Here is a 26,412-nt window from a genome sequence, read left to right on the forward strand (position 1 = left end):
CAACCCCTTTATCCACACTCCCTTCCCCACCCCAACCTTTGGCAACCATAACTGTTCATTTCCATAATTCTGTTCTTTGGGGATGTTAGATAAATAGAATAATAGAGTAGAAAATCTTTTGAGGGGCGGCCCGGGTGGCTCAACGGTATAGCGCTGCCTTCAGCCCAGTGCCTGATCCTGGAGACCAGGATCGAGTCCCTGCATGGAGCCTGCTCCTCCCTCTGCCTGTGTCTCTGCCCCTCTCTGTCTCTGTGTCTCTCATGAATAAATAAATAAAATCTTAAAAACAAAAAAACAAAAAAACAAAAAAAAAACAAACCTTTGAGATGGGCTTTTTTTTTTCATTCAGCATTCAGCTCTTGAGATCTATCCAAGCTACCATATTGATAGTTTGTTCATTTTTTAAGAGATGTATTTATTTATTCATTTGAGCGAGAGACAGAGAGAGCGCGGGCACGCAGGAGGGGAGGGAGAGGGAAAAAGAGAAGCAGACGGCCCTAGGCCCTAGGCCGAGCTCAAGGCCAGGACCCCAAGAACATGACCTGAGCTGAAAGCAGATGCTTAACTGACTCAGCGGCCCAGGTGCCCCAGGAGTTTGTTCATTTTTATTGTCTGTATGGATGTACGTACCTCTGTTTGTTTATTCATTTTACCTATTGAGACACATTCAGGTGTTCTAGTTTTTGGCTGTTGCTATCAATATTTGTGTACAGGTTTTTGCACAAACAAAAGTTTTCATTTCTTTAGGACAAATGATTAATACTCTTTCCCAATTCTTAAAGAGGGAGATAACCACCCATACACCATATGCTAATAACTGTGAAAATAGTAAATGTTTAGGGAAAAAATGTTTTCAGTTTTATTTCCTGGGGCAAGCAAGACTTTTCATAAGGTCAACAAAATGCAAAGGTAAGTTTATTAGCTACGAGAAGCAAAGCAGGGGCGCGGGACGCCCTCCTGCTATAGTGGTTGCCTGTTCATCTCCGAGAACTCAGTTTCTTCCTTTAGAAGGGAGGAGGAGGTGGACCGGATTTCCTCAGGTTCTGCTAGCTCTAACATCCTATGAGGCTTGAGCTAGCTGCCATGCTTTCCTCAATTTGAGTGGTATAAAGTCTATAAGCAAAAATCTCAAGTCATCAGGTTTGATTTCATGAAATGCGTGGGTGTTTGAGTGAGTCGTCAATGCGTGGAAAATAAACCTTGTAAAGATATCTAATATTGTAGGAGGTTACTTGCTAGTGGGTCATGCTGATGGGTCATCAAACCTTAAGGTTAAATGTAATTTCAGTTCCCACCACTTAGCTATTTAAGAGTGGTTTATTAATTTCAGAGAGCAGCTTTTTGTATCCTTTCATTTAGATCTTCACAGTAGAACTGGTTTAAGGCCAAGCACCTACATATGCACACACAGCAAGCGGTAAGTTTCTGGGACTCACAAGAAAAGAATAGGGATTAAGCTGGAACCTCTTAAAAATGCTTTGTGCCTGTAAAGATGAGTGCAACAGGAGTAGATTTGGTGTAATGAGCCATTACAGATGAAAGGAGCCTAGGGGTGGAAGAGGCTTCAGGGAAAGACACCAATAATATCGAAATATCTGACTAAGGCAGTGATGTAGTAAGATAATGAGTGATCTGGGCAGCCCGGGGGGGGGGGGGGGGGGGGGGGGGGTGCTCAGTGGTTTGGCGCCGCCTTCAGCCCAGGGCGCGATCCTGGAGACCAGGGATGGAGCCCCACGTCGGGCTCCCTGGGTGGAGCCTGCTTCTCCCTCTGCCTGTGTCTCTGCCTCTCTTTCTGTGAATCTCATGAATAAATAAATAATTCTTAAAAAAAAAAAAAAAAAAGAAAGATAATGAGTGATCTGCCCTTGACCTGTTAGTACTTGGTCCCAAGTCATGGCTTAGGTAGGCAATGGCTGGATGTGTTAGATAATCGAGGAGCTGGCCTTATTTTCCTTCCATCAACTGCTTCCATCTCATATTTATGCCCTAACAACTCAGCGCAGACAGGGGTCAGGTGGGCAAGGAAAGTGGATGAAGCAGCCTGGGTAGAAGAAATCAGTAGGGAGGGGTGGAGTCTGTGACTAAGAGAGCATAGGACTGTCTGTAGGGGCAACCATTGTACCAACTGCTACTCCACAGAAAGATGGACCCCGTGTTCCCTGAGAGCCTGACTTTTGTTATAGATTATGTATGTGAACTTTTTTTTTTTTTTAATGTCAGAAACTCTAGTTTAGTGTTTAAACACTTTTCTCTGGAGTCACACTACGTGGATTAAAATCCCACCTCTAACACTTATTAGCTGTGGGATCTTTCACAAGGGTTTGTTTTGCTCTTAAATTTCTTTGTGCCTCAATTTCCTTATCTATAAGTGGGAAGAATGCCAGTACTTGGTACCTACTTCATTGGATTGTTACAAGATTAGGTAAGTTAATACCTGTAAAGCATTTAGAACATGCTTATTATAGAAAAAAGTCTTCGGTATGTGTTAGCTATTCTAATTCTTATGCAAACCGAAAAGGGACCACAGGACAGGTTTGTAGGCCCCATGCAGCTCCTGGACTGCCAGTCTGCAACCTTTGACCCTCTAAGTTTAGGGGCTTAACTCAGGCTCACAGAGTTAATAAATAATAAAATGTCAAGGTCATTCAGCTAGTAAGGGGCAAGTTGTCCCTGGGATCCAGGTTCTTCCCACTGCACTGTGATTCTTTTTTTTTTTTTAAAGATTTTATTTATTTATTCATAGAGATGCAAAGACACAGGCAGAGGGAGAAGCAGGCACCATGTAGAGAGCCTGACACGGGACTCGATCCAGGGTCTCCAGGATCACACCCTGGGCTGCTGCAGGCGGCGCTAAACCGCTGCCACCGGGGCTGCCCACTGTGATTCTTTAAAGGATAAGAAAAAGTCCCTGGAGGGGCAGCAGCTTGTGAGTGTCCTTCACAAGGAGAATGGATAGATGAACCGTGGTGGCAGCAGGTGGTAATAATGAATGAGATTTACACCTAGTGACATGGATGGGTCTTTCTAACGTGGTGCTTGGCATACCAGGAAGAAACAGAAGAGTACTTCTAGGTAAGTGGAGAACACATGCACGTAAAAGGATGATGCAGATATTATGAGGAGTGTACAGGCAAAGGGTACATTTTAAGTCTGCGAGAGTGGTTTTGCCTGTGCCAGGAAAGCCATGAGAACGGGATGTAGGATGAGAGCCTAAAGGAAATGGGAGAGGGACCTTGCACAGAGCAGAGATAAGGTGCGGGTGAGCAGGAGTCGAATTAGCTCTCCACGGAACCCCTCCCCCCGACCTCCCCTTCTCCAGAAAGGTGGAGGCCAGCCTCCGTACAGCCCCAGTCCCCCACCCCAAGCCCCACGATCCCTACAATCAGGCACGTTGCCCTCCAGGTACAAAGAGAATCTACCTCCCAAGTATTTCACAAAGCACAGGCCCGGGCCCACGGCCGCACCTGCCTGCACAGCCTGCGGGGGACATTCTCAAAGAAGGGGCTGGATGACTTTAGGAGACGCTGCCCACCACACAAGGGTCTGAACACTCAGGGTCCACGGGAGGCCTTTGTCCCCCAGATCCATCACACAACTCCCCTAAAGAAGAGGCAGCCGCAGCCGCCCCAGGAAGCAAGCGAGCTCTCGCCAGCCCCGGGGCACAGAGCAGGCTCCTTGCAGATGCCGAGGCCCAGAGGCCCAGCTGACCCCGCGCCCCGTGGCTCTCTGCCCGCAGCTGGGGGAAGACGGGGCCGTTGAGGCGACCTCCTGACCCGGGGTTGTGGGAGGGCCCTCACTGGGGCCTGGAAAAGAACTTTCCTTAGATGTGTGGGAGCTCCTCTGAGGGGAGACAGACTTGTCTGGGGGAGGGGGTGACAAACGCCTGCCAGGGCGAGCTCTCAGGGGCTGGGGCAACCTTCCTTCTCTGCTTCTGGGAAGGACACCAGCAGCGAGGTACTTGCCACTTCCACGGAGCCGCGCAACTTCTGGAGGCCCAGTAAACCGGAAACCTTCGGCTTCTGTTCCCTCGACGTTCCACCGGCCTACTTTGCTTGGGACCTGCTGAGGCTAGAAACCAAAGGGCAGATTGTCCAGGGCTCCTGTTACTTTAGCCTGGTGTTGGGAGGTGTCCGTAGCCTTTAACTAATGGACGGGTAGCAGGCAGAGGGGCACCTGAGAGGTCATGGGGAAGAGTCCCCACTTTGTCAGGCTGGGTTTGGATGACAGCTCCGTTATGTCACAGTGTCCCGGGCTGCTTCAGACTCTGAGCTCCACAGTCCTTAGCGTATGTCTCTTGTTCTTTTTTCTCAGGATGGCTTCCACACCTTCGGGCATCAGGTCGGTCAGGGGGAGGGGGCGAAGCTTAGAGGGTCCATGCCAGCCGACTCTGTCTTTTAATTTGACAAGTAAGAACTTGTCCAGTAAACATCCCATTCATCTGACCACTTCTAGCTGCTAGGGAATCTAGAAAATTGAGTTTCTTGGTTGGGCATTGGGACAGAGAGCAAAATCTAGAATACAGTTCTGTCAGATTTAAGGAAAAAGGCAGAATGGATGTTGGGTGTCTGCTACCCCCACCTGTGTAATCTGTTCCCTAAGTCGGTCGGCGTGGCAATTGTTCAGAAAGGCAAACTTCCCCGCAAAGCCCTTTGATGGCCCTTTCTTACTCAGAGTAAAGTCCTCACCATGGTCTGAAAGGCCCAGCACCTCTGTCTACTCTCTGCCCCACCCCTGCTCTGCACCCCCTCCAACCTCACCACCTACCCCTCTGCTCTCACCCTGCTCCAGCCACCCTGACCTCCTGGCTGCTCTGTGAACATGACTGAGCATGTCCAATTCAGATCTCTCTTCTGTGCCTGGGACAACTACCCCTACATGCCTGTCTGGCTCACTCCTTCGCTTCCTTCAGATCCTTGCTCCAATGTCTCATAAAACAACACTTTCCTTCTTCCCCACCCTCTATCCCTCATCATGATCTATTTTTCATCCTAGCTCTTGTTACCGCTGGGCCAGAATAAAATCTCCAATCTCTGTGTCTAAAGACACAGACTTTACCTGTGTCTTTCACTGTGTGTCCCTAATTAATACCTGGCATAGAGTCACTCAACAAATATTTGTGCATAATGAATGAATGAATAAATTATTAGTGGCAGAAAATCTGTAGAATTCTAATCAATTATTTTCCACTTGGGGCTTTCTCCAACTGCCTCCTGCAGGCCAGAGTTTCTAAGGCCATGACAAATAGATGATTTCCACATACCCTCAGATGGCACTTGGGATTGTGGTCCTTATTACCACGTTTCACCTGTCCAGCTGGGTGTGTTGTCTTCTTTCCAAGGCAGGATTTCTTCTTATGGTACTCTGATAGCCACCAGCTTCTCTAGATTTAAGTTCTACCAAGAAAAAGAACGCCTCTTTCTGTATGCTTCCAGCAAAATCCCATAGTCTAGTTCCCATGGGTAAAATTTGGGTTATGTGCCTGTTCCTAAACCAGTCGCTGTGGTCTCCATTGTTCTGACCTGCCTGTGGAGCAAGGAGAAGGTCCAAAGAAAAATCTAGACACTGTTTTTTATAGGAGGAAGAATGGGTACTGGGCAGTCAAAAGCTATAGAAACCTCTAGAGGCTCTTGGCTCAATGGGGCCAGAAGGGACTGGGGTGGGCCCCAGGGACAGAATTTTAGCACAACAGGCACATACTAGTGTCTAGATGGGGGACACTAACCCACAGCAGCCATCAGAGTATTTGCACCGAAACGGATGAATGGCACAGCCGGCCAGAAATGCAAAGCAAAGGGGCATGTTGGTCTGTTCTGTTTTAGAATCAAGGGCTCTTCTTTTTCAGCACATTTTTCTTTCCTCTAAGGCCGTTTTCTGTGTGTACAGCTCTTATCAAAGGTGCTGGAAGTGCTGGATCCTGACAGGAGACTGGAGGACACATGGGCTTATTGTCAGGGCTTCAGGAAAAGAACAAAGGAACCAGCAAAGCTTTTAAAAAAACGTTCTTCCCCGGTCTACCCGGGCTGTAAGTACTGTTCGTAACCCCTTGCCCTTTCCTGTCACCTGCCGAAACATTTGAGGAGTTTCAGGACTGATGTTAACTTCTCTCTGGTCTCTGGGACTCTTTCTTCTCTCCATTCCTCCTGTTTGTGGGACACTCTGGGACCACCCCTCTCTCTCCATGTCATCCATAACGTCAAGCATAATTGCTGCCATAAGCTTGGGCTTTTACACAATATAGGTTCTGCCTTTAACTGGAGGCAGTTTCCTTGGTCAACCCTGAAAAACATCTCCGGGGCAAGAAATTAAAAACAAATGGGCTATCTATTTAAAAGGAGAGATGATAATAGTATAAAGGAAGTGAATGAAACTAATAGCTTAATAAATTATCATCGCAAATGAATGTATAATTACCTAATGGCAAGTTTTTCTGTCACCATATTCTTGGCATATTCTTGTCAGTGGCTGCTATACAAAGTAACATGAATTTGGGCAGCCTGGGGGGCGCAGAGGTTTGGCGCCGCCTTCAGCCCTGGGGTCTGATCCTGTAGACCCGGGATCCAGTCCCCTGTCGGGCTCCCTGCCTGGAGCCTGCTTCTCCCTCTGCCTGTGTCTCTGCCTCTCTCTCTCTCTCTGTCTCTCATGAATAAATAAATAAAATACTTAAGAAAAAAAAAAGTAACACGAATTTGATGTCTTAAAACAACAGAAATTTATTATCTCACAGTTCTGGAGACCAGAAGCCCAAAATCCGTATTCCTGTGCTGAAATCAAAGTATCAGCAGGACCATGTTTCTTCCAGGAGCTCTAGGAAAGAATCTACTCCTTACTTCTTTGAGCTTCTGGTTGCTAGTGGCATTCCAGGGCTATGGCCACATCTTTCCAATCTTCAAGGTCAATGTCTTCAGATCTCTCTCTGCTCTGTCTTCACATCCCCTTCTCCTCTGTCAAATCTTCTGTCCCTCTCTTACAAGGACACTCGTGATGGCATTTAGGGCCCACCCAGATAATCCAAGGTAATCTCATCATCTCAAGCTCCTTAAACTACTCATGTCTATAGAGATGATTTTTCCAAGCAAAGTAACACTTACAGGTTCCAAGGATTAGCCCCTGATATCTTTGGAGGCCATTATCAGCCTACCACAGCATGAGGTAACATCTCCCATCTTCTAAACAAGTTTCATTGAGTATATAGTCTCTCCTTTCCTTTAGAGCAAAACTCCTTGAAAGACATGTCCATACTTACGTACTCTTCTTTCTGTAACTCATCAGCACTCCAGTGGATTTGCCCTTGGTCAAGGTTGCCATTGACATCTAGGTTACCTAGTCCGTTCTCAATGATCATCACGCTTGATATTTGATATCTGCATGGTTTGATTGATTCCTTCTTTTGGGTCTCTGCTCAGCTATCAGTTTGGTGGTGAGGCCTTCCCTATAGAAATAAAAAGCCCCCTGTCAATACTCTCCATCCCTCCTGCCCTGTTTTATTTTTCTTTTTATCGCTTGTAATGACTTGGCATACGTTTACCTCTTTCCTAGCTGTCTCTCCTTACTCAAATCTTAAGTTCTGTTGGGACAGGGACTAAACTTTATTTACAGTTGAGTTTTAGTGTCTAGAACTGTGCTTGGTACTTAGTTGGTATTTAATAAGTGCTTGTTGAATGTATGGATGGATAAATTAATACTTGGGTGCTATGAAAAAAAGGTACAAAATGCTGGGAAGGAAGTGTGGGTTCTGGGGACAGCCTGTGAATACCTCCCTAAGGAAGGGACATGTATATTGGAACATAAGGGAGATGAGGAAATGCAGAAGGCATTGCAGTCAGATGGTACAACATGGGCAAAGGCCCTGTGGTTGAAGAGAGCATGATGAATTCATGAACCTGAGAGAAGGCCATAATGGCTGGAGCTCAGAGAGTGAGGGAGGGTGGTAATTCCAGAAGAATCTGAAGATACAGGCAAGGATCAGGCCATGAAGAGTCTTGGAAATTGAGTTAAGACGTAGGTCTTTAATGGAAGAGTAATAATCTTTTAAACACAAAAAATTGTACCTGAACGTACCAAGCAGCACTATGCCTAAGAGCCCAGATGTCCATCAACTGATGATAGATAAAATGTGGTCTCTTCAGACAATGTGTTCTTAGCCATAAAGAGAAATAAACCACTGTTACATGCTAATAGCATGGTCAAACCTTGAGATGTTAGCCAGACACAAAATACAATGTATTATAAGGTTGCATTCAGATAAAATGTTTAGAACAGGCAAATCCATAGAGACAGAACTAGTTTTCAGGAGCAGAGAGAATGGGGGAAATGAAGAGTGATTGTCAGTGGTTATGGAGCTTCTTTTTTGGGGTGATGCAGATGTTCCAGAATTAGATAATGGTAGAGGTTGCATAACTTTTTAACTATATGGAAACTACTGAATTGCATGTTTTGAAATGGTTAATATTATAGTATGTGAATTATATCTTAATTTTAAAAAGAAGCTATTGAGAGGTTTAGTTGAGGATGAAGGGTGGCTGCTATGACCAGATTTATGTTTTGGAAAGACTATTTTAGCTGCAGTGCTGCAAATGGATTAGGGTTTTGGGAGTTGAGGCCCTAGGAGAAGATCAGTGAAGAGCATTTGCAATAGTCCAGAGAAGGGGACAGAATTAAAACCTACCAGATTTACTAATGGGCTGGGTTTTAGGACAAAAGACAGAGGGAAATCAAGGACATCTCTTGCTTGTCAAGATTGTCTATATCTGGAGCAGACTCCAAGTGCAGTAATTTGGCACTTATTTTAATAAATGCAACCCATAATTTCAAAAAAAATCAACTTAAACTGGTAAGGTGCTATATATATTTTAATTATTATAACTATTCATGATATTGCCTTTATGATATAGATAAGGAAAATGTGATCTTTGGAAAATTAGCATATACCTTGTATGAGCTTGTGAGAGACTGTTAGAAATGCTTGCATTACTATACTTTTTCCTTAAGATAGTGTTGGAAATCTACTTTGATTCCTGGTGGCTCATACTGTGATTCTTTGATGATCTCATTATCCTTAGTCCCAAGAAGACTTCAGTGGCACATCCAGGTCAATGGCTTAATGAAGAAAAGAAGCCAAGTGAAACAGATTTGTTCCATGAAGATGGTCCTCTTCTTCATGAAAATGTGCACAAAGGAGTTAGGGACTTCTGCAACTGGGCTACTGCTTTTGTAAGTTAGTAGTAATACTAATCACCTCCTTTTTAAAAAATTTAAATTCAATTAATTAACATATAGTGTATTATTAGTGTCAAAGGTAGACTTCAGTGGTTCATCAGTCTTCTGTAACACCCAGTGCTCATTACATTATGTGCCCTTCTTTTTCTTTTTTCCTATCATGTGCCCTTCTTAATGTCGATCATCCTGTTACCCTATCCCCCCAACACCTCTCCCCTCCAGCAACCTCAAGTTTGTTTCCTTTGTTATTGTTTTTTTTTAGTTTGTTTCCTTTGATTAAGAGTCTTTTATGCTTTGTCTCCCTCTCTGATTTCATCTTGTTTTATTTTTCCTTTCCTTCCTCTATGCTCCTCTGTTTTGTTTCTTAAATTCCACATATGAGTGAAATTGTATGATAATTGTCTTTCTCTGGTTGACTTATTTTGCTTAGCATAATACCCTCTAGTTCTACCCCATCATTGCAAATGGCAAGATTTCATTTTTGACGGCTAAGTAGTATTCCATACAACCTACTTTTTAAAGTCAAGCTCTGAGTTGCTATTATTAAAAAACAATGTTAAAAAAAATAAAAAACAATGTTAGTATACAATTTAAGTCAAATAATCAGAGTCATAAAGGAATTGTGACTCTTCTACTATTTATAATAGAAATATTTCCTAGATGATGTTTCTGGAAAGTTTGCAAGCTTGCAGCCTATTTGAATGTTTATTGTTTATATGTCACATTGCTCTTGTTTCTTTCTATCTTTTTAGTGGCTCTTTTTCTTTGCCAGCCTTATTGAGATATAAGTGACATATAACACTGTGTAAGTTCAAGGTGTACAGTGTGATAGTTTGATACATATATATGTATATTTCAAAATTATTGCCACAGTAAGGGTAGTTAACACATCCATCACCTCACATAATTACCTTTTTGGAGTGTGGTGAGAACATTTAAGATCTACTTTCTTGGGATCCCTGGGTGGCGCAGCGGTTTGGCGCCTGCCTTTGGCCCAGGGCGCGATCCTGGAGACCCGGGATCAAGTCCCACGTCGGGCTCCCGGTGCATGGAGCCTGCTTCTCCCTCTGCCTGTGTCTCTGCCTCATTCTCTCTCTCTCTCTGTGACTATCACAAATAAATAAAAATCTTTAAAAAATTAAAAAAAAAAAGATCTACTTTCTTAGCAACTTTCAAGTACAATTACAATTTTATTAACTATAGTCACCATGCTGTACATTAGATTCTCAGAACTTATTTATTTTATAACTGAAAGTTTATATATTTTGGCCAATCACTACTCATTTCCCTCACCTTGTTGTTTCACATTTTTGTTTTCCATTTCAGTGTTCTTTTTTCTGTGTCCTTCACAATTTCAACATATTTTTCTCAGTTAATTTATCTGTAAGTACTTGGACAGCTATGCTTTTTTTTTTTTTTTAAGATTTTATTTATTTATTCATTAGAATACACAGAGAGGAGAGAGAGAAGCAGAGACACAGGCAGAGGGAGAAGCAGGCTCCATGCAGGGAGCCGGACGTGAGACTGGATCCCGGGTCCCCAGGATCACACCCTGGGCTGAAGGCAGCGCTAAACCGCTGAGCCACTGGGGCTGCCCCTGGACAGTTATGCTTAACCACAACCTTCACAAATGATATTTCTGGCATGAATGGACTTTTGACTTAGTTCTTAAAGCCTTTCCTTGCCTTCCTTCCAAGAATCCATTTAAATACCTATTTGTGTTCTCAAGTCCCTGTAGATGGGTTCCTTAGGTTTTTCCCGGATTTAAGATCTAGGATTTGTAATCTTCTTCACCTATATTTTGAGAACATTAGTCAGTTTAGACAATGTATTTTTGGGACTATTTCCTTGAAAAGTGACTGAAATATAATTCAGACTGGATTAAGGGAGGTAAAGGAACCATCCAGACATCCTAGGAGCTTCAGGTATAGCTAGATCTAGGCGCTAAAATGCCTTTAGGTGTTCCTTCTGTCTCTTGGCTGCTCCCCTCTATCTGAATCCATTTATCTGACTCCAGTTTCAGGTGTGCAACATAGTGATTTGCCAATTCTATACATTATGCTGTTCACCACAAGTGTAGTTATCATCTATCACCATATAATGCTATTACAATATCATTGATTATATTCCTGTGGTCCACCTTTTATCTCTATGACTTATTCATTCCATAACTAGAAGCATTTACCTCCCAATTGCCTTCACCTATTTTGCCTATTCCCCCACCTACCTCCCTTCTGATAACTACCAATTTGTTCTCGGTATTTATGAGTCTGTTTCTGTTTTCTTTTTTTTTTTTAATATTTATTTATTTACTTATGATAGACATAGGGAGAGAGAGGCAGAGACACAGGAGGAGGGAGAAGCAGGCTCCATGCCAGGAGCCCGGTGCGGGACTTGATCCCGGGACCCCAGGATCGCGCCCTGGGCCAAAGGCAGGCGCCAAACCACTGAGCCACCCAGGGATCCCGTGTTTCTGTTTTCTTTTCTTTTTTTTTTTAATTTTATTTATTTATTCATGAGAGAGAGAGAGAGAGAGAGGCAGAGACACAGGCAAAGGGAGAAGCAGGCTCCAGGGAGGGAGCCTGACGTGGGACTCGATCCCGGGTCTCCAGGATCATGCCCTGGGCTGAAGACGGTGCTAAACCACTGAGCCCACTCGGGCTGCCCCTGTTTCTGTTTTCTTGTTTGTTTGTTCATTTGTTTTGTTTTTTAGATTTGACATATAGTTGAAGTCATACGGTATTTGTCTTTCTCTGTTGTACTTCATTTAGGACAATACCCTTTGGATCCATCCATGTTATCACAAATCATAAGATCCCATTCTTCTTTATGGCTGAGTAATATTCTGGTGTGTGTGTGTGTGTGTGTACCATGACATCTTCTTTATGCACTCAGAAGTCTGCTTAAGATTAAACAGACTGGGGCAGCCCCAGTGGCTCAGCAGTTTAACACCGCCTTCAGTCCAGGGCATGATCTTGGAGACCCGGGATCAGGTCCCGCATCGGGCTCCCTGAGTGGAGCCTGCTTCTCCCTCTGCCTCTCTCTCTCTGTCTCTCATGAATAAATAAATAAAATCTTAAAAAAAAAAAAAAGATTAAACAGACTGAATTTTTCTCAGCCTGTTAATTCTCTCAAGGACTCACTGCTTCTATCTGGTCCTAAGTTGTCCCTTAATGCACTGACAAAGTCCTCCAGAACCCCAATACTTCTTGTCTCCAATGAATGCCGACTGAGCATTTCCTGCCTGTCCTCTAAACTACCTCTTCTCTAGCCATAGTCACATGCCTCCTTTAGATTAAAGAAGGATTTGTCCTTGATTCATGCAATGTGATATTCTTCCAGGGAAGTTCAAACATCGATGAAGAGTTCATTCTGAAACAGTTTGACATCGACTATCAGAGTAAACCAAGCCATGATGTGCTCCACACGAGGAGACTCAACCAGGTTCCTCTGGAGCTAAAGAAGAGAGTGGGGCTAAAGAAGCTGCAGAAGCCACAGTTTTTCCAGAAACTAGACTATGAGCAGAAACACCAGAAACCACAGGTACTTGCCAAACAGGAGAAGACTGAATATCAAAGAAAATTAGGTTGGATTAAAATTTTAAATGTTCTTGGGGGATCCCTGGGTGGCTCAGCAGTTTAGTGCCTGCCTTTAGCCCAGGGCGCGATCCTGGAGTCCCGGGATCGAGTCCTGTGTGGGGCTCCCAGCATGGAGCCTGCTTCTCCCTCTGCCTGTGTCTCTGCCTCTCTCTGTCTCTCTGTCTATCATGAATAAATAAATAAAAAATCTTTTTAAAAAAATCTTAACTGTTCTTGAATTCTGGTACTTCAGGGAGGGCACTGGCCTTTTTCAGTAGAGTTCTTGAAGGATTTTTTTGGTGTTTAATAAATATTTGTTAAATCAATGAATATTTAGTATAGGTAATAAAACTAGCTATACAAACAAGCCATGCCATTCAGCATTATTGTCGATATCTGAATAGTCTTTGTTATCTCTGTGTTTATATGTTGAAATTCTCTCTTTATGTGTTTTATATGTTGAAATTCTAAAAGTTGATGGAAATATATATGAAAGTTTATTATTCCAAGAGTTAAATGCTGCAATTAGTAATCATGAAGGTTGTCTATTCTTTGTCCAAAGAATTCTTGAATTTTGGGAGCAGTCTTATTGACCACGCACCGTCATTCTTGACCACATGCTTGCCCGATTACTAACAAATTGTTGAGTTTTTCAATACCACTTGCCCATGAAGATAGAACAAGGAAACAGAGGAGAAAAAACATACTGTGTTCCAAAGGGAAGTAGTATGGACTCTTAAGTGTTTTTCTACTTTTCTACACAAATATGTATACACACACAGATCAAATTGTATAGGTCCAACAACAGATTTTTTTAAAAATGATTTTATTTTATTTATTTATTTGAGAGAGAGAGAGAGGAAGAGTGAGCAGGAGGGAGAGGGAGAGAGAATTTGAAGCAGACTCTAAGCTGAGTGCAGAGCCTGACGCAGGGCTTGATCCTGACACCCTGAGATCATGACCTGAGCCAAAACCAAGAGTCAGAAGCTCAACCAACTGAACCACCTAAGTGCCTCAAGTCCAACAAGAGATTTAAGTACCTAAGTGGTGGTCAGGAGTGGGATTGGGGGTGGAGAAGTTCCTTTCTCTGAGAGTGAAAAACAATATATTATCTCTAACTACCCTCTGTCTTTTACATGTGATCTTTGATACTGTATTTCTCACATTTAAACATATTAATTAACTTTTTCCTTTATAATTGAATACAATGGACTGACCTGTTGTTACATATGTGATGTTTTCCACCCTTGGCTTTGTTGCATAAGGTTTATGAAAACTATGCGTTCTGGCACTCATATAAGCATTTACATTTTTCCATTTGCTCCCCATGTTTCTAAAGGGTAAAATGCAAAGTGATGCTGGACAGGCAAATTATGTCATCACACCCAAGGCCTGAACCACAGCTTGTCCTGAATCTGGGCTGAATCAAATTGCTCAATTCCTTGTATGTACAAATTGTTGCACAACTACTACTTTATAAGCCATGGTGGTTATTGCCAAAATTGAACTTTTGACTGGCAGACAGAGGGTCATTATGTGAAAGTTCAAATACATTTCCATATGGTGTCATTTTCGTCTGCCTGGAGACCATCTTTTAACCCTGTGTCTAGTGTAGATCTGCTGGTGATTAATTCCTTTAGCTTCTGTATGTCTAAAAAATATCCTCATTCTGCCTTCATTTCCAAAGATATTTTTGTGGGTATAGATTTCTAGGTTCACAGTTTTTTGTTTGTTTTTAGTACTTAAAAGATGGTGTTCTGTTGCCTTCTTAGTTGTGTTGTTTCTGATGAGAAATCGTAAACCTTCCTTGTCTTTGTTGTTCTGGATGTGTGTCTTCCCTTGGCTCCTTCTTTTTTTTTTAATTTTTATTTATTTATGATAGTCACAGAGAGAGAGAGAGAGAGAGAGAGAGGCAGAGACACAGGCAGAGGGAGAAGCAGGCTCCATGCACCGGGAGCCCGATGTGGGATTCGATCCCGGGTCTCCAGGATCGCGCTCTGGGCCAAAGGCAGCCCCAAACCGCTGCGCCACCCAGGGATCCCACCTTGGCTCCTTTAAAGATGTTCTCTTTGTCACTGATCGTGAATGTAATTATTATATACACCTTGTGCCTGGGGTCTGCTGAGCCTCTTTGATCCATGAGTTTCTAGTTTTCATCAAATTTGGAAACATTTTGACCATTATTTCTTCAAAAAAAATTTTTTTACCTTTCACTCTTCCTGCTCCAAGGATTCCAATTACAGGTAATTAGGCTTCATGGACTTGTCTCATTGCTCACTGGGGCTCTGTTTGGTATTTGAATCTTTTTTCTCTCTGTGGTGTCCTTGTATATTCTAATCTGCTCTTTCTAACAATGTCTAATCAGCCACTGATCCCATCTAGTCTATTTTTCCATCTCATACTATTGTAATTTTCAATTCAAAACGTTTGACTTGAATTTTTAAGAAAATATTTCTACATCTCTCCTTAATCTTGAACATATGAAATACAGTTATAATAACTATTTTTGATGTTCATGTCTTCTAGTCTAACATCTGCACCAGTTCTGTGTGAGTTTCCATTAACTTATTTATCTCTTCTTCATGGATCATGTTTTCTTGCCTCTCTTCATGCTCCGTAATTTTTTTAGTAGATACCAGACACCGTGGATCTTACCTTATCCGGGCAGGGGACTTTTGTATTCCTGTAAACTTGAGTTTTGTTCTGGGATGTAGTTAAAGTTACTTGGAAAAGTTTGAACCTTCTGGGTCTTGGCTCTAAAGATGTGTTAGGAAGGACTGAAGTAATGTTCAGTCTATGGTTCATTCTCTAATACTGAGGCAAGACTCTTCAGTTTATTCTACCCAGTGCCCTGTGAATCTTCAGGTTTCTCAGAAGGGAACAAGCACTGTCCCTGGCCCTGTGTGCATGCTGGGCCCTGTTTCTTCTAATCCTTTTGGGTTTCCTCCCATACAAGTGCTGAGGGAGACCATCTGCAGACCTCTGGAGTTCCCTTGCTGTGCAGTTCTCTCCTTTCTCTTACTCTTTGTTGCCAACTAGAACCACCTTTGTTTGCTCTCACAATGCTGTCTCCTCAACTCAGAGAGTCTGCTGGTCTCCTCCTGAGAGTGTCCCTGTGCTGTGGCTTGGAAAGTATCACAAGACAGTGAGCTGGAGCGGGAGCTTGGGTGGCTCAGTGGGTTGAGTGTCTGCCTTCGGCTGAGGACATGATCTCAGGGTCCTGGGACCCTCCCCTTCCCTCATACTCATTCTCTCTCTCTCTCTGTCTCAAATAAATAAATAAAGTCTTTTTAAAAAAAGAGGACAGTGAGCTGGGGCAATTGTGGGGCTTATCTTGTTTGTTTTTTGTCTCTCAGGGGATTACTGTACTTGTTATTTGATGGCCAGTGTCTTATAGGCCATTATATATTATATATTTATATTTATACTGATTTCTCCTTTTTTGGCTGCTACATGTGGGAGGGTAAATCTGGTCTCAATTTCAGAAATGGAAATTCCCATCTAGGGGATCCCTGGGTGGCGCAGTGGTTTGGCGCCTGCCTTTGGCCCAGGGCATGATCCTGGAGACCCGGGATCGAGTCCCGCATTGGGCTCCCGGTGCATGGAGCCTGCTTCTCCCTCTGCCTATGTCTCTGCCTCTCTCTCTCTCTCTGTGTGACTATCATAAATAAATACATAAAATTTTTAAAAAATGGAAATTCCCATCTTTATTTTTTCCCCACATAATCTTAGGCCTCTGCTCCATTGCTCTTCGGTCTTCCTTAAAACTCTGAGCTTTTCCACTACCATACCTTTGTTCACAATATTTTCTCTGCCTCAAGTGCCCCTTTCCCATGTCTACCTTCTTACATCTTCCTTTAGACCCCGGTCATAAGCCAGTTTTTTCATGGAGATTTTTTTCAGGTCCCTTGGTTGACATTAATTTATTCTTACTTCTGATCTCTCATTGCAGTCCGTGCCCCTCTTTGCCCTGTATATTCATTCATCCATCCATCTGTCTATGCAAGCCTTCAACAAACATTTCCCATAATTTACTGCCATGTGCCAAAAGGTGCTGGGAACAAATGAAGCAGAGACAAAGGCCTGTTTCCTGCACTTAAGGAGCTTACAGCCTAGTTGGGTCAACAGGTAAACGATTAACTGTAATAAAATGATGTCCTGGTTCATAAATAGAGACATAGGAAGAAATAATCAATTCCACCAAGCACAAGGTGAGGGTGGCTCCAATCAAGGTCTCACAGAAGAAATGATGTTTGTAGTGTCTTGAAAGCTTACTAGTCACCCAACAACATAACAGATTTCAGAACTTAGATCCGTAGTGTAACAATAGTATAGATTTTTGTCCCCTCTTTTTTTTCCTCCCTTCTCTTTCCTTCCAGCCTTCCTTTTATTCATTGATTCTTAGTTGAGGGTGATTTTGCCCTGCTTCCTACCCCACACACTGGGGATATTTGGCCATGTCTGAAGATGACATTTTGGGTCGTCACAACTTGGGGGAGGCACTGCTGTTGGCAACTAGTAGGCAAAGGCCAGGGATACTGCTAAACATCCTACAATGCATAGGACAGCACCCTCCCTGACCCCCCAACAAAGGATTATCCAGCCCAAAGTGTCAATAATGCCAAGTGAAGCAACTCAGTTTTAATTCAGCAAATATTATTGAGCATCTATTATATCTGAAATATATTATTCTAGATGTCAGGGAGTTGTATCTGGGAACAATCTCTGAAGCTTATATTTCAGAGGATGAAAGGGGCAGAATCTTTGTGGTGTCATACCTTTGCCTCTCTCAAGAATTAGACCCCCACATGTGATAAGACAGTGTGTGGGTGTTACATCCACACTACCAGGCTATGACCCAGCAGATCTCTTTACATCCTTCATGCACTACTGAGGAATGGAAGAAGGAAAGGAATGACATCTATTCTTTTCTTTCTCTCTTCCAATTAGAGGCACGAGATTGGTGTTGGATAACATATTTGTTGTTATTGCTATTGCTGGATAGCATTTTGATCAAAAGTAGTATAGCAATTACCAGGCTGAACACGGTGCTGGGCCGATAGTAAGTTTATAACTCATTAATTTGGTTGGCTGAGTATTGTTTTTTGTTTTAAAAATTTATTTATTTTAGAGAAGATGACTGAGACTGTGTGGGAGCTAGGGGAGGGGCAGAGGAAGAGGAAGAAGAGGGTGAGCGGTGAGTGGTGAGCCTGACATGAGTCTTGACCACAGGACCCTGAGATCATGACCTGAGCTGAAATCAAGAGCAGGTCGCTTAACTGACTGAGCCACTCAGGTGCCCTGGTGGACAGAGTATTGTGTTTAAGGTCATTACCCTTCAGTTAAATGTGATTTTTATATGATTTCTAGCTGCTTTACATAACTTTCTCCTTTGATCTTTCCTACAACCCTATGGAGTGGATACTCTTTTCTCCATTTTACAGATGAAGAATTAAGTAATTTTCCCATGGACTCCTAGATACTAAGTAAGGGAGGTTGGATTTAAACCCAGGTTTGTCTAAGTCCAAAGGCCATACTTAACTATCACTTTATTTTCTCATTCGTGAACTTTTCAGGGTACCTTTGTAAATCGAAGCATACTAAAACCTCATGACATACTTTGACAAGATTAATCATAAGCTAAAAATAAATGCTACTGGGCAGCCTGGTGGCTCAGCGGTTTAGTGCCGCCTTCAGCCTGGGGTGTGGTCCTGGAGACCCAGGATTGAGTCCCACATCGGGCTTCCTGCAGGGAGCCTGCTTCTCCCTCTGCCTGTGTCTCTGCCTCTCTCTCTCTCTCTCTCTCTCTGTCTCTCATGAATAAATAAATAAAATATTTTTTAAAAAATAAAAAATAAAAATAAATGCTACTGCTTTAATAAGCTAAATCTTAGATTTATTGAAATGACAAACATAAAAAGAAACTAATGAAATTGGGAATTATGTTATTTTCTGTAGAATCCTCATAATGCAAAGTGTGTGAAGATGAGGTATGGAGCATGGTATCTGGACACCAAGTTATGGAAAAAGCAAAGAGCAGATGAACCTTTGCTTGACCCCAAGGTCTCATGTAAAGCTCAAGATGAGAATTTTAAAAGGGAGCTACAGGAACAGGTATGTGTATATGCATCATGACATTTGATCATCTGATCTAAAAAATATCACAGTACAACTGCTACCTCATATTAAAGCCAGAGTCTCTGGGTGAAACAGAGGCTCCAGAAAGTCTTACAGCTTGCATATTGACCCCAGCTATGAGAAAGCTAAGCCATTATATGGGGTTACACATACACACATTGGAAATGTAATAAGTAAGACTTGAAATCTCCTAGCTTACGGTAGACACAATGTCTCTAAAGAAGGAACAACCACTCATCGTATTCCTAGCATTCTTAGAATAATCAATCCTATGGATAGATTGGCTGTTCAAAGGGTGGTGTGACCCGGTAGGACCCCTTCAGTACTCAGAATGAATATAGCATCATGGGTTCTCTTTGAGGAACTAAATGTGAAGCTTGTTTTTTGTTAGCAATGGATGAATGTTAAAGAATTCAAAATTGCATTTGGGAAACTTCTTATGCAATTCAGCAGAGTTGTAGGATCTGTTTGAGAGAAAAAGGACAAAGGTTAAGAACGGTCAATTGATATCACAAAGCAACAAACACATGTAACAAGGATGTGCTCTAATTTTATGGCAAATAAACTCTGTGCCTGTCCAACTCTTGGGAACAGGTACCTAACAGAAAGAATATACTCGTAGTCCTGGAAATTTAGAAATAATGATGCAACACTTGAACAGAACCCTGATAAGAATATTTGGACCTTTTACAATAGGTCCAAAACTTCTCCCAGGTAATGATGTGAAAACACTCCAAAAAAAAGTAAAATGCTATACAAATTTGCCTATCCATTCATTCAGTAATCATTCATTGAGTGCCCCCTTTAGATTGGAAAGCTGAGACAGAAAGGATGGTCATTTTTATATTTTCTAGTAGTAGGATATGAAATTCTTATTTTTAGATGTAAGCATGATACAAATTTATAAGCATGAGATGCTTATATAAGTCTATAAATAATGTAAATAAAGTTCAGTAGAATTTATTGAGGTATGGTTTTGGAGCAAAATATCTAAGTTTATGTGAATTTAATACATTCCAGTTGCACTTAAAAATAATAAAACGAATGAATGAATAATTTTCAATGAATTAAATATTGTAAATCAAAAAATAGTTGTAAAACTTATTCTTTTTTTGGTAAAACTTATTCTTTTAAGATGGCTAGAAGTTCTCTTTTTAGAAATATATTCTTAAAGACTAATTCTTTTTTTTATTTTTTTTTATTTATGATAGTCACAGAGAGAGAGAGAGAGGCAGAGACACAGGCAGAGGGAGAAGCAGGCTCCATGCACCGGGAGCCTGATGTGGGATTCGATCCCAGGTCTCCAGGATTGCGCCCTAGGCCAAAGGCAGGCGCCAAACCGCTGCGCCACCCAGGGATCCCCTTAAAGGCTAATTCTTAAAGGCTTAAGGAATTTCACAAAAATATTCCATTTTTTTGAAGAATGTTTGCCAAAATGGTGACAGTCAACTCATGAAAAAGAAGTAATGTTTAAATTTTGCAAATATGGGTATGTGTTGCAGTAAAAGATTGTTTATCCAACAGCTTAGACAGGAAGGAGTCAAAACAATGAGAAATTGTTCCATAGTGATTTTTATAAATCACAGTCTTGTAATTCCTGAAGATTGAATTACCCTGTGCATTTTGGTTGGTGCCACTTGACTATGGCATCCCAATTCATAAGACACAGGAGTGATGGGATGCTGATAAGGGGCAGTCAGTATGGTGACATGGTTGTCTTGCTGGTGGCATGAGAGTTTTGTCTGTTCTTGATGGAGTTCATTTGGAAGGTGAAATCCTGTTAAAGAACTGAATTAAAATGACATAAACTTATCTATCCAAATTTAAAATTCAAGTAAATGAAAGGTAAAACCCAAAGGATATATAAATACCCCAAAGATGTTGGGACTAGATCAAATCTTTTCTGATTGTCATGCCCTTTGAAGTCAAAATCTATTAAAGGACAACATTGAACCCAATAAATGTAAAGGTGTAATTAGCTTAGTTCAATGACTCACGAATTGGGCACCATCCTGTCTGACAAATAGAAATGTGCTCCAAGAAGTTGTATAAAAAGAAAGACTTTTATAGGCAGAAATGGAGTGGGCCAAAGAAATTATTGCAAAAGAGAAGATTGTTCCAGACAAGGTCATCTTTCTTAGGGGGAAGGGCAGGGATCTTATGCAGAGTACCTCACCAGTGCTCATCAGGGAATTCCAGACTGACTGGTTTAAAATCCCATTAGTGAGAGGCCGAAACTACAATTAGATTAGGTATTAAATCTTTGTTGGGCTTAACAGAAGTGACTCCATTTTGGATCTGTTATTTCTTTTTAACAAATAGCCCTACCTCCCCTTCATGAAACTGTCAGCTGAACTGGAAAGTGTGATCAAAATTTAAGGCATCGGTGCCCTCTCAGCTAGTGCTTTGTAGTTTTAAAAGCTTTTGTTGATCCTGGGTTTTTGTTTTGTTTCGTTTTGTTGATGAATCTCTATGGTGTTCACAGGTCACGACGTTAGGTTCACAATTTCTTACCCTGTCCTTCTCTTCATTTCTTTTTTGATGTTCCAGTCTTAGGGAGATCTTTTGCTTGGTGATAAGCAGCTACAAACATGCATTTCAAGCTTTTGAAAGAATGGAACACATCAGAGAGACTATTATGATAACATAAGCAGCATAATTTCCAATGTTTGGAATGCACTTTGGAGCCATGGTCCCCGAGACCAAACCAATCAAAGAATGACTCAGTGGTGAGAGTCACCTTTTAAGCCAAGTGGCTTGCTCAGTGATGTTATGTAACTGAGTTTCAGCTTCCCCAGAAGTGTTAATCTAGGTGCAGCATGTGGTGTTGGCCGCAGCACAGGCGCTTCTTTCCTCAGCTAAAAGATAATCCTGTTATCAAAAACAACTTTGGCCAGAAAGTCTAAGGATTTTGCGGGGCAGCTAGTGTCTTAGCAATGCAATCTGCAATGTCTCCAAGAATTAAGAAGTTTCTGATCATAGTCTCATTTGTGTTTACTCCTACACTAGGGGTCAGCCAGGTTTCTAGTGCATATGAGAAGAGAATCGCCTAGCCTGAAATAAAAAGTCATCCTAAGTGCCTGACAAAGATAGGTCCTACTGGTGAGATCTCTCCATGAGTGGGGGCAGATCTGATCTTGATAGTCACAGGAATGTGGGGGTGCAAATGTACAAAGGTTCACGTAAGTAAATGTGTCTACTTGGATACATACTTCTAAGCAGAAGTCAACTATAGTTTGTGGTGACATTGGAAATATAAGAGAAATTGGCCACGGGGAAGGCCAGGGGGCCTCTTGCATCATGACGAATCCAGTAATCTGAAAGTTAGCCTCCCTTAGCAGTGGACTGGGAGATACAGAGAATGGAATTATCTTTCCTGGTCAATGTTAAAGAAAAGAAAGAGAAGAAGAAGGTTGGTCAAAGTGTAAAGTGTTAATCAGTGTCTCGGGAAGAAGCAGTCTACTTTGGTGCCAGATGCTTTCCTTCCTCATCAATGTGATTTGGAAGTCTCCAGCATCTGTACAGGACCAGATGTCAAGTGGAGCCTCCTTTAGGTGTGGGATGTGTACCCAAGGCTCTGTGCCCTTTAGTTTTATAGATGGTATCAGTGGTCAAGAGTACTTGATAGGATCCCTTCTACTGTGGCTCAGGGGCTATCTACTTCTGATGATGCTTTTGGAATATCACCAGGCTCTAGACTGTGACCTTGAATTGGGCTCAGGGAAATCTTCTTTACTCTGTTGATGATATGCTTGAGCATCAGACAGTGAAGAGTTACAGTAGCTGGTGATACTAGCATGAGACAACAAGGGATCAGCAGAAGATTGTATAAGACATTGGTCTGCCAGTGACTATCTCCTATGGAGTGAGTTTATGTTTCCCAAAGAGGGTGCTACAAATGGTCAGGAAGACCAAAAGCAATACCTTAAGCCAGGTGAGTTCAGTGATTTCAGTAAGGTTAGAAACTAAGATTCCATTAGTTCTCTCAACCTTGCCTGATGATTCCAGATGATAAAGACAATGGTAATTCCAAGAAGTTTGTAAGGTTTTCATTAAGCCTCATATGATTTGCCAAGTAAGACGGGTGCCTTGGTGACTGGAGATTGTGGAAGGTATACCCAAGTGGGAAACACATTCTCTGGCAGTTTCTTTGCCATTGTGAGGGCATCAGCCTTACAAGTAGTAACAAGAACATATTGACAACCCATACTAAGTGGCAATTGAATGAGGTCCAGCTGCAGATGTTCAAAGGGTCCAGAGGGAGGGCAGCCTGGGTGGCTCAGTGGTTTAGCGCTGCCTTCGGCCCAGGGCATGATCCTGGAGATCCGAGATCGAGTCCCGTGCCAGGCTCCCTGCATGGAGCCTGCTTCTCCCTCGGCCTGTGTCTCTGCCTCTCTCTCTCTCTCCATCTCTCATGAATAAATAAATAAAATCTTAAAAACAAACAAACAAAAAAACCCAAAGGGTCCAGAGGGAGGAGGTCTGAGGCCTTTGGAGACAAAAATAATTTCTCTGGGATTATGAACCTGGCAGGTCAGACATGGCTGCAGACTATTTGCAGTTTTATAGAAGTCTCTTCATAAATGTCAATTCATAATTTGAGTTCATCTTAAATACCCTGTAATGGGTTCAGTGATACAAAAACCAGTAAGTGGGCTTTGTCAGGGAGTCAGAAAGAACCAAGCAGCTGTCTCGGGTTTCCCATAGCCCCAACTGTTCACTTCATTTATAGCCCTTGTTTACCTATCTTAGTTTCTGATTCAGGAGCAGATTGTTGCCATGTTACAAGGATGTCAGGATGGGCAGAATGGATTTGCAGAAGCAGAATGGATTTCATCCACATGTGCCACCGTGTTTATAGTTTTATTTGCTGCTGCCTTTGCATGAAAGTTAGCTGGGGCATTTCCTTGACATTCAGATTCAGTTTTTCAGTGTGGGCCTCAGTTTTGATGACAGCAATTTCAGGAGGTAAGAGACTGGCAGTAAGATCATTTACCTGTTGCCCATTTTTGATTGAGTCCCAGAGGACATAAGAAAGCCCTTTTGTTTCTGTAGCATCCCTAAATCATGGACGACCTCAAAGGCATACTGGCTATCAGTATAAATATTGAGTTTGTCCTGATAGCTGGCATATGTATCCAGCTTACCACAGGGCAAGGGTATGGACCTCTGCTTGTTGTGTGGATGTAGCTGAGGGAAGGTTTCCTCTTTTGAGTAGTCCATCTTGGGTAATAACAGCACAGCCAGCTTGAAAATATCCCCGTTTTCATTTTTGTGGTATGACTCATCAACAAAGATTAGATCAGGAGTAGTTTAAAGGAGTATGTCATAAATCAGGACATGGTATCACAAAATGGGACGTTAGAACCTTGAATCAGGACTCACCCTCCTCAGGTGGAGGTGGTAACATCGCAGGATTAAGAGTGTTGCAATGTTTAAGACACAGATTAGGCGGTGAAAGCAGAAAGGATCTCATAGGAAGTTAGTCTACCTGCAAGAAATGTTGAGTCAATTCTGAGTTAAGAAGACTTGAGACAGTGTGTGGAGTTTACAAATAAATGTCATTCGCTAGGGTCAAATCTGATGAGACCTCCATTGCTTCGTAGCTTGACTGTAGCCTTAGGACAGCTGGATCAGCTTGAGCAACTGAATCAAGCTGTGTGCTGTACTGGGTAATAGGCTCTCGCGGGAGGATTCCTAGGGCTAGATTATCCCTTTCCTGCATGAATAAGCTGAAAGGTTTTGCGTAGTCAGGTGGCCCAAAGGCAGGCAGTTCTTACCATGCTTGTTTTAGCCTCCGAAAAGCCTGCTCCAAAGAAGGTGTCCAGGGACTGAAATTTTAGGAAGTTCATAGAGTCAGGTAGCTAATAGAGAAAAATTAGGAGCCCATAGTCTGCAATAAGCAGCCAAGCCTAGCCATCCACAAATCTGTCTCCTCATTGTGGGTGTAGGAAGTTCCTGGACTACCTTAATTCTTTTGGGATACAGCTGAATTTTTCAGGGTTTAGATAATGACACAGGGAATGAACAATGTCTAGAGAATTGTATTTTTTTTCTTAGAGACGTTGTGTCCCTTTTCAGCTAACTACTGTAGCAAATAAACGGACTCTTTTATGGACTCCTCTTTGGTGGCTGGAAATAGCAAGTCATCTACATATTGCAAAAGGGTGGATTTCCTGGGGAACTAGAGTGTTGCTTAAATCTTGGTGAAGTGCTTGAGAGAAGTTAGAAGGGGCCTCATAAACTCTTGAGGCCTGACTGTCCACTTACAGTGTTGATAGTTCAAGGCAAATAGTAGTTGGCTACTTGGGTCTCCAGGGATGTTGGAAAAGGCTGAACAGAGGTCCACAGCAGAGGCCCATTTTGAGTCTGGTAGAACTTGTGACAGAAGGGTGTTCAGGTTTGGAATGACTGAGAGGTGGGGAATAATTGTCTTATTAATAGCTCTGAAATCCTGGGAAAATCAGCATCCCATCCATTAGGTTTCCAGACTGACTAGCTTGGGTTTTGCAGGAACTGGTACAAGGAATGATTAACCTCTGGGCAATTAGCGTGAGGCTTTGTATGGCCTCAGGCTTTAATGGTTAGTGAGGTAACTTAGGGAGAGGTTTAGTTATACCTATCTGAAGTCTCTAAGAATGCCTTGTAAAAGTTCAGCTGCTATTTTGTGAGCTTTTTCTGGTCCCTGAGATGTTGAAGACCAAGGATCTCAAATATCATCCGTGGGATTTTGCTTCCTACATCCATTTTCGGATTCCACCAGGTCCTGCCTGCCAACATGTGTATGTGTTGATAAAGACCTGGCAGCCTGGAGTCATGGGCACAGATAATACTCAAATTCTTCAAAAAACTTTGGGCTTCCTCCCTAGAGTTTAGTAATTTCTTTAATTATGGTCATTAGTTCAGTCTTTGACCAAGGCATGACAGATACCTGAGAGGTTCATCTGCAACCTTGAGTAATTTTATTTTAAAAGGTAACTGTCCAATAGTCTCTTCAGAGGGGAAAGGATGTTTGGACAGAGGATTAGTAAAATATGAGTTCTTAGGTGAAAAAGGTTAGAGGGGAGCAATAGGAGTCACCTCAGTCCTATGGGCTTTTATTTTGGTTGCTCCCTGTCTCTAATTTTTCATTGGTCTTTTGTAATGAAGTAGTTCAATGAAGCTATTTTGGAATCTTCAAACCTTTTGGAGGCTTCGGCATAGCAATTAAAGTAGCATCCCATTCTGTATGTTCCAGTTGGAACACTCTTGCTCTCAAGTGCATTTCTTGAATGAGTGATCTTATCTAACTGAAAGGTTCCCCATAATGGCCTTTGTAATTCTAGGTTATTTCTAGCAAAAGTTTGCCATTTTGCTAGATATCTATAGCTTCTGGGACCAGAGTTCTTAAACATAATTATGTGGGAAGGAGGGTCTCTGGATATAAAGGATCTCATTTCTTTTAGCTAGGCCTTTGGATTTCTTGGAGCCAAAACTAATA

General features: G+C 42.2%; 1 protein-coding gene across 1 annotated transcript in view; it reads left to right on the forward strand.

The window, feature by feature from the left end:
- FAM47E (family with sequence similarity 47 member E) overlaps window positions 1–26,412 on the forward strand; it is a 47,581-nt gene that overhangs the window by 15,104 nt on the left and 6,065 nt on the right. The window contains 6 exon segments of the mRNA XM_077882323.1: window positions 3,320–3,681; window positions 3,683–3,760; window positions 5,884–6,026; window positions 9,060–9,165; window positions 12,559–12,759; window positions 18,753–18,908. Coding sequence (XP_077738449.1) covers window positions 3,320–3,681; window positions 3,683–3,760; window positions 5,884–6,026; window positions 9,060–9,165; window positions 12,559–12,759; window positions 18,753–18,908 — 1,046 coding nt within the window.

Source organism: Canis aureus, chromosome 33, assembly GCF_053574225.1.
Source record: "Canis aureus isolate CA01 chromosome 33, VMU_Caureus_v.1.0, whole genome shotgun sequence".
Taxonomy (NCBI): domain Eukaryota; kingdom Metazoa; phylum Chordata; class Mammalia; order Carnivora; family Canidae; genus Canis; species Canis aureus.